This window comes from Olea europaea, chromosome 23 (genome assembly GCF_002742605.1).
Source record: "Olea europaea var. sylvestris chromosome 23, O_europaea_v1, whole genome shotgun sequence".
Lineage (NCBI taxonomy): Eukaryota > Viridiplantae > Streptophyta > Magnoliopsida > Lamiales > Oleaceae > Olea > Olea europaea.
This window is the reverse complement of record NC_036259.1, coordinates 1,554,536-1,563,997: the sequence shown is the minus strand read 5'-3', so window position 1 is coordinate 1,563,997 and position 9,462 is coordinate 1,554,536. Positions and strand designations below refer to the sequence as shown.

Here is a 9,462-nt window from a genome sequence, read left to right as displayed (position 1 = left end):
TTGAATTAACCCCCTCAATAAATTATTATTTAAACGGTTCGTAAACATTTTGATTATAATTATTTTTTGATCATCCAAATGGTTATTATATACCTTTTACGTATATATATATATATATATATATATATATATATATAATATTTTTATTTAAACTTACTTATATGCTCAAAAATAAATTTTCTAAAGATACATGGTTGATAGCGTGAGAAAATGGTGAAAGAGATAGTGTGAAGAAATAAAGAAGCATGATTGTAGCGTGTAAAAATGGAGAAAGAGTAAGCCTCCATTATTTTATGTATTTTTATTTTAAGAATATTAAAAAAATTAAGTTAATTAAATGAAATTAAATTATTGTACTGAGAGCCAATGAAAAAAATAAAAAATAAAAAAATACACGTTTAAGCCTCCATAATTACGGAGGCTCAAGCACGCATGAGCCTCCATTAAACGGAGGCTCGTGTTGAGGCCTCTAGAATTACGGAGGCTCAAGCACGAGCCTCCGTAATAACGGAGGAATATTTTATTTTTTAAAATTAATAAAAATTTAATTATTTTATATTTTTTAGTACTATTATATTTTATCTTCCAAAAAAAATCATAAAAATATATTGCTTTATAAAGATTAATTTTAAAAGTTATATTTGATAGATTATGTAACTCCATGCATCCTGCGTTAATGTAATGAACTAAACGATTAGACTTTATCAAATACTTCGAATCTTCAACCAATTTTGAAAAATCTACAATTTTGACGCTAATAAAAATACAATAAATAAAAAACTCGTGCAATGCACATGTCAAAAACTAGTTGTGTATGAAAAATATACATAATAAATTACATAAAATTATATAAAGAAAAAAGATTGAATGAAAAAGTTAATTGTATATTAAATTGATAACTAATAGAGTGACACGTGACATTATGTAACTCAAAGTAATAGATAGATCTTTTTTCTAATTCTTCTTCGATTAATGCAATAAAAGAACCATCCCTTCCTATTTATTTGTCCTGTTAGATATGAAGAAAATTAGACCCCAATGAGCCCTTCTTTACTAGCTCCTAGGGTGGGGGTGAAGGGAGGTTTACATAAAACCGAGGCAAAATGGTTTATGATTGAATTTGAGAGGCATTCTTATCCTTTGATATATCCAAGTCCACGGCTTACTTCAGGTTCACTCATAGCTTTGGCAACAACCATAAGAGGTGTGATGTACATGCACTCATTTCGACGGGGTGCAACACTTCTCAGTTTGGACCTCATATTTATCCTATATACCATGTTCGTATGGTGGCGCAATGTTCTATGTGAATCCACGTTGGAAGAACATCATACCAAAGTCGTACAATTAGGATCTCAATATGATTTTATTCTTTTTATCGTATCGGAGGGTTTTTTTTTTTTTTTTGTATATACATTTTGCAAAGTCCAATATATAATTATATTTATCATTTAATGTCATATGTCTTATTATTGTAATGTCAATGGAGTTCCTTGCCAAGAACAACATTAAAACAAGTAAAGGAACGCTTTTTCATTTTATTTTTTTTAAAGCCATTTGATTTAGAGCTCGTTTGATATAGCTATTAATCCAATTAAAATCAATTTTTTGACCGTTATTTCACTATTTCAGCCGTCATTTTTGAATTTTTCTCTCACAGATAGGACTCACTTTATTTCAAACGGTCAAAAAATCAATTATCAAAATCTCTACCAAACAAGCACTTAGTTAAAAATTTAAGTCAAATTTATATTTTGTCAATTTTTTGAAAAATGAACATTTTTAACAAAATCAATGAGACGGTCCATTTGTTTCTAAACACTTTCAATTCAATTCAGTCAATCCAAAATCGACCATTAGAAGACGAGGGACGAGGATATACTCTTTTATTGAGCTGGAAAATTCTACACGACAATTTTAACGGTTTTGCTAGTGGTACATTGGGGTGTACTTAATGGTGTACATACCATTCACATGGACGCGAGACTCACTCGAATAAAATATCATTTCTTTCAAATGGGTCTCACACCCATGTGAGTGGGGTGTACACTATTCGGTATAGCCCATTATATACCACTAGACAAATTCCAATTTCAATGGAAGTGAGGTTGACGATGAGGTTGGGATCATTTTTCTTCTTCTTCTTCTTCTTTTTTTTTTTCCTTCAAATTTTCTTGACATTTATATTTATATTTTTCTTATTCTAATTTAAAAGCTGAACTATAGTTTTGTTAAAAACCTTTTTAGAACATTGTTGATGAGATAATCGATGACAAAATTAAGCCCTTTTTGTTGTAGATTAAGATTAAATTTTTAATAAAAATTGATAAAATTGATGATTCAAAAGTTATGGGCCCCATAACATATTATGCGTTCTACAAAATACGTAATTAATATTAATTTAAAATTTTAACTTGTTTTTAAAATTCAAACCAAACAAAGACAATATGAAAATGGAAAATAGGTATATTTGCTAGGATTTTGCTGTTTTACCAGGGCCATATCGGTCCTGGACCTGATAATGTTGCAGGTTCTTTTAGCTAATGAAAGGGCGATGTTTCAACACCCTTCTGTTTGTTCGGTAATGTTTGGCGTTTCCACTACTCCGTCAAGTATGCAAGACCTGAAAAATGAAGGCGGGGCTTTTTCCCCCGTTTTACCTCCGGCGTGAGAATTAGTTTTCAGACTTGGAAAGAATATACTTGAAATTCAGATGGCAAAAATGAGAATGGGAGCTAGAAAAAATCCCTTACCCGTGTCACATCCGGGGGTATTTATAGATAATAGGCACTAGGTAACCGCTGGGCGGTTGTGGTGCCAGGTGTTCCACGATGGTATTCCCACTACACCCACGTTCTGAGTGATGAGTCCTTAACTTCCCGTCTGAAGATTGTACCTGTATCATCGGCCATGTAACCTTGTCGATTCATTAAAGGTTTTATGGCTAAGTGTTTGGACAAGGAATATTATTCCCGTTGAGGATTCCGCTTAGTGGTAGAATGATTTCTAGGGATAGCAGTAGAGCGCCCTTTGGGGGTTATAGTAGAGCGCTCCCTAGACGTAGTGGGAGAGCGCTACCTGGGTGTAGTGGTAGAACGCCCTATGGGGGTCGATGGCCTTGCATCAGTGTGCTGTGATCTACCTTGCTTGTCCTTGAGGGTGGCTACTTCTACCAACCTATATCAGCTAATGACTCCAAACACCGGAGACCACCACTACTAAAGTTTTCCAATTGCAAAATACTCTCCCAGACACGTTTGGCTGCTGTTTGTATACCATTATTTAATAAAAATGAGTTTTCGAATAATAAATTTTTAGACAATGCGCATGTTTGGCCCCCATTTTATTCTCATTTTTTCCTCATTTTTCCAATTTTTGTCAACAATAGTGGGCCCCCAATCAGAAAATCAAACGGCTGCCTGACAAAAATTTGAAGCATAAACTTTTCAGACATTTTATTGAATTTAGAATTTTTTGTCTTTCCACTTCTGCCCTCCATTTGAAATGTTATTCCTTAATTGTAGCACTTTATCAACTAGAATTTTATTTTTTAATTGAGGGCAAAACAGTCAGATAAATTCAACGGCTTGGTATCGTGTTTATTCATTTCTGACAGTTTCTTTAACGCTGTCGCATCATCTGCCACAAATATTGTAGAAAAATGAGATAATGTAGAAAAAATTGGCAAGAATGAGACTGTATGATTAAAAAATGTAGAAATTTTTTTACTTAATTTGTAAAACACCTTATTGTGAGACTATATGATTAAAATTGAGTTTGAATAAATAAAATAATGAAAGACAAACGGGAGCTTAATTCTTCTGTCCATAAATTTATTTTTCTATTCAGTTATTGACAAATATTAATTTTAACTGTAGTATCAAACTACCATTACTTATGATTAACACATTTTGTAAGATTCATATTATTTCTTCTAATAAAATGTTCCTAATAATTTGGTGAATTTTGTTACTTATACATAAAAATGGTACATAAGCGATTATCGAAAATGATGTGGAGGAAAAAAATTAGGTGAAAAAGTTGGTTGTATTTTAAATTAACAAATAGTAAAGTGCATTATGGATATTATGCAATTCTTTATGTAAACCTCGACGTACATGTAACATGACCTTAATTTTGTACCAACTTTAACATTGACACCATATTCAAATGAAAGATCCAAAAATAAAATCAGTAAAAAGTAGAAAATATAAAACGACGTTGATTTGCTGTAAAATTACCCAACGGTCAAAATTCCAGTATATGACAATCCTATTGTGTTTGGTGAGAATTAAAACAAGATCTTTAGTAAATTATAATAGAAATTTTTGAAATATATAATTGAAAAATTGTAAATTCATGAAAGATTTAATTAATATTGATTATTTGTCTTGAACTTATATTACCCAAACGGGCTGAAAACATATGAAACTGTTCTTAACGGCTACGTTTCTTACATTTGTTCCCACTTCCCACTTGCCCCTCTCTCTCCAAAAAAATGGCTTCTCGAATCTTCTCACATGCTCTAATTTTCTTCCTTTCACTCATCTCCGCCTCTTTTGCGACCCATGGCGGCGGCGGAGGGACGGCGAAGGTGGAACTGTGGTGCGTGGCCAAGAACAACGCAGAGGATGCTCCCCTGCAATCAGCATTGGACTGGGCATGTGGGCCCGGAGGAGCGGATTGTCGACTCATTCAGAATAATGGGCCCTGCTATGACTCGTCGGACATCCAGCGCACGGCGTCTTATGCCTTCAATGACTACTTTCTCAAGCATGGCCTTACTCAGGATAGCTGTAATTTTAGTAACACTGCTGCTCTCACTTCTCTTAACCCTAGTGAGTAAAGTATATGTATTCTTGAGTTAATTTTTGATTTTATTATTATTATTATTATTATTATTATTATTATTATTATTATTATTATTATTATTATTATTTAATTTGGCTGTATTGCTGATTTTCAGGTTACAACAATTGCAAATTTCCATCCAGGTAATTTATTGGAAAAAGCATTGTATGAATCTCAATGGTCCTGGGTGCTTTCTTGTGATAATCTCCTGTGTACTTTTTATGATAATTTTATTCAAATCATTAGTATGTTATGATTGGATTTTGTTCAATTATTAAAAGAATACAGGGATCAATGCTTAAATTTGCTAATTCATGGCTAAAAGGAACAAAAACAGTGTGATAAAGTCAAGTTTCAACCAAAAAATGGGTAATTAAGTAGTTTATTGTGCTTATTTATGAATGTAAGTCTAGCTTCTTCTTTTTTTCTTTTTTTAAAATCATTTGAAGATAGGTTGTGCATTGTGACTTTTATTTTAATTGATGCATATTGGCGTATGAAACCGTGCTCTATGTGGGTGTGGAAAAACTAAGAATTGTAGATAGGTTCATTATTGAAGATAATTTTTACAGTTCAGTCTCTTTCCTCGCTCTTCCAGTATGTGCACCTCCAAAACAAACTAGCATCGGAGGATGTACAAGGGAGGAAGACTGGACTACGAAAATTATATTCAACATTCATGTACCATAAGTTGAGTTAAACTTATAGTCGGACCATTTCATGGTCAAGCTATAAATGCACAATAATCTGGTTGGATACTTTAATCCTATGATATATGACACTATGGGCTCAATTGCAATGTTGTTTTCCTGCTTTTTTCTAAGACGATTCATGTCTTACCAATAAAAATGATGATTCATTTCTTTGAATTACTGATCTCAGCACTTACTTATGTATGGTTGTGCAGTTTAAGCACGAGTAACGTGGGCATTACAGGGTCCGTGACAGCAGGGCAAGCTAATGGAGATCTGACTAGCAGTCATTGTATTATTCACAGATTGCATGGAGGATTATTCACACTTCCTTCATTCTTTGGGATCATATTAATTTTCTAATGGTAGCAGATCTCGAGTATATGTATTTTGTACGTATCAAAAAATGGGCAAAAGCAAAGGCTTTCGTTTGAAAAGACGTAGCCCAGGTATTCAATAGTTTTTTTAATGGTTATTGGTTTGATATATGAAACATTACCTAAATACTTCTTTTTGATCTGTAGTTAAATCATAATTAATGTTTATCCAATTCCATTTAACCTGATATATTTCTTTGTTGTAATTTTCTTTTCAAATGTGAAATCTGTTTGCTGTTTGTTGGCTGTTGGAGCATGTCTCAAACTTCGGTCATTGGGTACCTGCATTTACTATTTGTCATGCTATTGTGAATTAATGCCTTATTATTTCTCATTTATTTGGTTTCTTGGCATCTGAAATTCATGATATATGCATTTTTTTGGCGAGAAGAGACGCATTTAAAGTTTAGAAATTGAGTTCAAGAACTGAGATATCTCGTTGGATGTTTTATGTAATTTAAGTACAATAACTGAAGCTCTTTGTTTGGATGACGGATGAGTGTGTACTAGGAAATTTCTTTTATGTAGTAGACGTTAATAGCTATATCGTTGCCATCATACGTCCCATCTGCAATATCCTGGAACTCCTAGGTATTTTAAGATACAAAAAATATGAGTAAATTTACTTTTTATCTGAACTTTGTTCCCAGATAGAAGCAAAATATTTCTGTCTTAATTATTTCTATGATCTCCATGTCAATTCTGTGTTAGTCCATAATCTCAATTTTGCTGCAGTCTCTCTAGTATTATTTGATGTGTCAATCAGCTGAAAGTTTTTAGTAGAAGTTGCATTTAAGTTTTGACGTCATGCATAGCTACCTAGTTAAGATTGTTAACAACCTGTTTTTATAAAAATAAGTAACTAATTTTAACTTTGACTTAGAAAATTATATTATCAAATACAACGAACAAATCCCTTGCTCAAGCCCAAGAATTCTTTAAGAGGAAAGCAATAAATTAATCGAAATCTATTTTACCAAACCACCAACCAAATATTAATCTTCACAGAAATCCAGTGACAAACGTATAGAATCTATAAATATTTTAATATCTATATGCATGTATTGGTTTCCTGTACCTCATTTGCTAGATAATTACTCTCTCAATATCTGGTAAACCATCTTCTTCACATGATCTAATTCTCCGTGATGATCTTTCCTGACTAAGAATTCTTCTGAATGAACTTATCCTCGAGTTTGATCCACTAATTCTGGCTGATGATTGTGTTCCACCACCTAACGACGATGACCTCCCTTCCAGTGGTGGAGCAGAAGGTGTTGCTCCTCCCACTCCGGCTGTGCCTTCTGGTGCCTCGGCCACCACTAACCTCGGTTCAGCCTCGGTGCGACAAACAGGACAAGTTGAGTTTGAACCAAACCATTTACCTATACACTCCGCATGGAAAGTGTGCTTACAATTTGGCAAAGTCCTTGCCATTTCATCATCCTCCAACATGCTCAAACAAACTGAACACTCCACTGAAGAACCCATCTGATCATCATTATCATTTCCATTTGTTTTCTTGAACGCAAATATAGGCAGGGAGGCCATGACTGATGGGTCGAGGCCAGTCGTCAGTGGCAGTGGCTCGGTGGGGGCAGCACTTATGACGTAGCCTAAGTTGAAGAGGCCGGTCTGTCCTCGGGCCTGGCGGCGGCGAACGTAACATCTTACATATATGTGGAGGATTGTGACAAGTACAACTACAACTGATAATGAAATTATGGCTGTGAGCATAATCTTACTGTTAAGATCATAATTGCTTTTACGATAAATAAAGTGCGGTTTTTCATTGTGAACATCATCTGAACCCATTGTGAATTTTGGATGTGGTGGTGAAGGACTGGAGCATGGAATGGTTGGTATTTTTCAGATTTTAATTAAGTTTGAGATGGCTGTTTATCTTGAATGTTTCGTGGAAGAAGAAAATAAGGATTCAATAGATTGACTAGGGAAAATTGACTTCGGACTAATTTAGCCTCTGTTTTAGCCCCCATTTTTGTCAAGAAAAATGTTTTTTTTAATAGTATTTTGGTGGAGAATGTATGATTTAAAAATAAAGAAAATTTTTGAATTTGTGTGTGATATTATTTTATTGATGAACATGTAATTGAAATGAAGTTAAAACACTATTTAAGAATGATTTGTTTCCAAAAAAAAAAAATGTGGACTCAAACAAGGTAATTATTTTCTCGTCCTAATGCATCGCGCATCTAGAATAGTTAATTCAACGGCTCAACCTAACCCAACTCGACCCGCAACTTTACAAAAGCGCGGCGTGGTGTACTAAGGGACCTCGTATGGACATCTTTTTGCTTATTTCATTAATTGCCACATTGTAATATGTTATGATTTCGTTTTCTATGATTTTCTTCCACAAATTTAAGGAAGAATCAACTGCGTGTATGAACGGATGGCAGAAGTCAAAGTCCAGCATTATAAGTCAACAATTTAGTCGGGAACGGCGTTCAAAAATTCACTCTAAAGATGTAATGCCACGACACAAGTGAAGTTTTAGTTGTACAAAAAAGTCAAACTCCTTGGAAAAAAAAAAATGTGATAGCGTGTCATTCATGTTAAATCAGATAAATAGGAAATAATGATGAATAGCATTATTCAAATTTTTCATCACGAAAATAAAATAAAAGCTCGTTGAGAGTGAAACTAAATAATTACATGAATGTTAATTGTTTGATATGATAATTGGTCGGTTCTCGTGTCATTCGTGGAGCTTTATTTATTTATTATTATTATTTTTCTCTACTTCGGTACCTCATGGAGGTAGACCACAACTCTGTTATATATTTTCTAGTTTTAAAAATTTCCGAGCTGATCGAACTTTAGCAGACTTCTATTCGATTTGCGGGTTGACTAACAATGCATCTTCTATGAGATTGAAAAAGATAGCATGGCGACTTGGAGCAGAAGGATACGAGGATTGTCTTACGAAGACCGTGTTGATGAAGTACTTGAACTTTCTGATATGAGTAATTTCCTATTCTTCCATTCCAAAAACAAATATTACCCATTTAAGACCTCCATTTTAATTAAAGCTTCCAAATGGGGTACATTATTATTTGTATCCAAACAAAACATCCCCCAATCAAAAGGTAGGGAGTATGTGACAAAATTTGATTCGGCCTCTACTACCATGATGCTTCTTCTTGATTCAAGACTAGGTATAAATTTTATTAAACCATGACAGTGATAGCTTCTTGAGACTGAAGACAATTTTCATAGATCGAAAAGTGAAAATGAATTTCCCGTATAGATTGAAAAGTTCTGAAACACAAACGAATTGAACCTCTCATTTGCATGACAAATGGATCTGAAAATTCTTCAATTTGAGAATGATGATAACAAAGCATACATTTTTTTTTTAATAAACCCTAAAAAGAAAAATAAACAAAAACATCATAAAAGCGTACATTCGTGTACCATTATACCTACACTTTATGTAGACTTAAGAGTCACATAAATCTCCTCTCAAATTCAATTTTTAACAACAAATTCTCTGTTATGACTTTAGTCCTTCTTCTTCT

The 9,462-nt window shown here is 33.4% G+C and overlaps 2 protein-coding genes across 2 annotated transcripts; one reads left to right on the top strand and one right to left on the bottom strand.

The window, feature by feature from the left end:
- The first annotated feature begins 4,445 nt into the window (after positions 1–4,445).
- LOC111372095 (PLASMODESMATA CALLOSE-BINDING PROTEIN 5-like) lies at positions 4,446–6,110 on the top strand. Its single transcript, XM_022994265.1, has 3 exons — positions 4,446–4,838; positions 4,967–4,994; positions 5,759–6,110. The coding sequence occupies exons 1-3, from the start codon at positions 4,499–4,501 to the stop codon at positions 5,904–5,906; spliced, it is 516 nt and encodes a 171-aa protein (XP_022850033.1). The 5' UTR covers positions 4,446–4,498; the 3' UTR covers positions 5,907–6,110.
- A 91-nt stretch (positions 6,111–6,201) lies between these two features.
- On the bottom strand, positions 6,202–7,954 carry LOC111372094 (E3 ubiquitin-protein ligase ATL41-like). Its single transcript, XM_022994264.1, has one exon. The coding sequence runs from the start codon at positions 7,733–7,735 to the stop codon at positions 7,007–7,009; it is 729 nt and encodes a 242-aa protein (XP_022850032.1). The 5' UTR covers positions 7,736–7,954; the 3' UTR covers positions 6,202–7,006.
- Between the last annotated feature and the right edge of the window lie 1,508 nt (positions 7,955–9,462).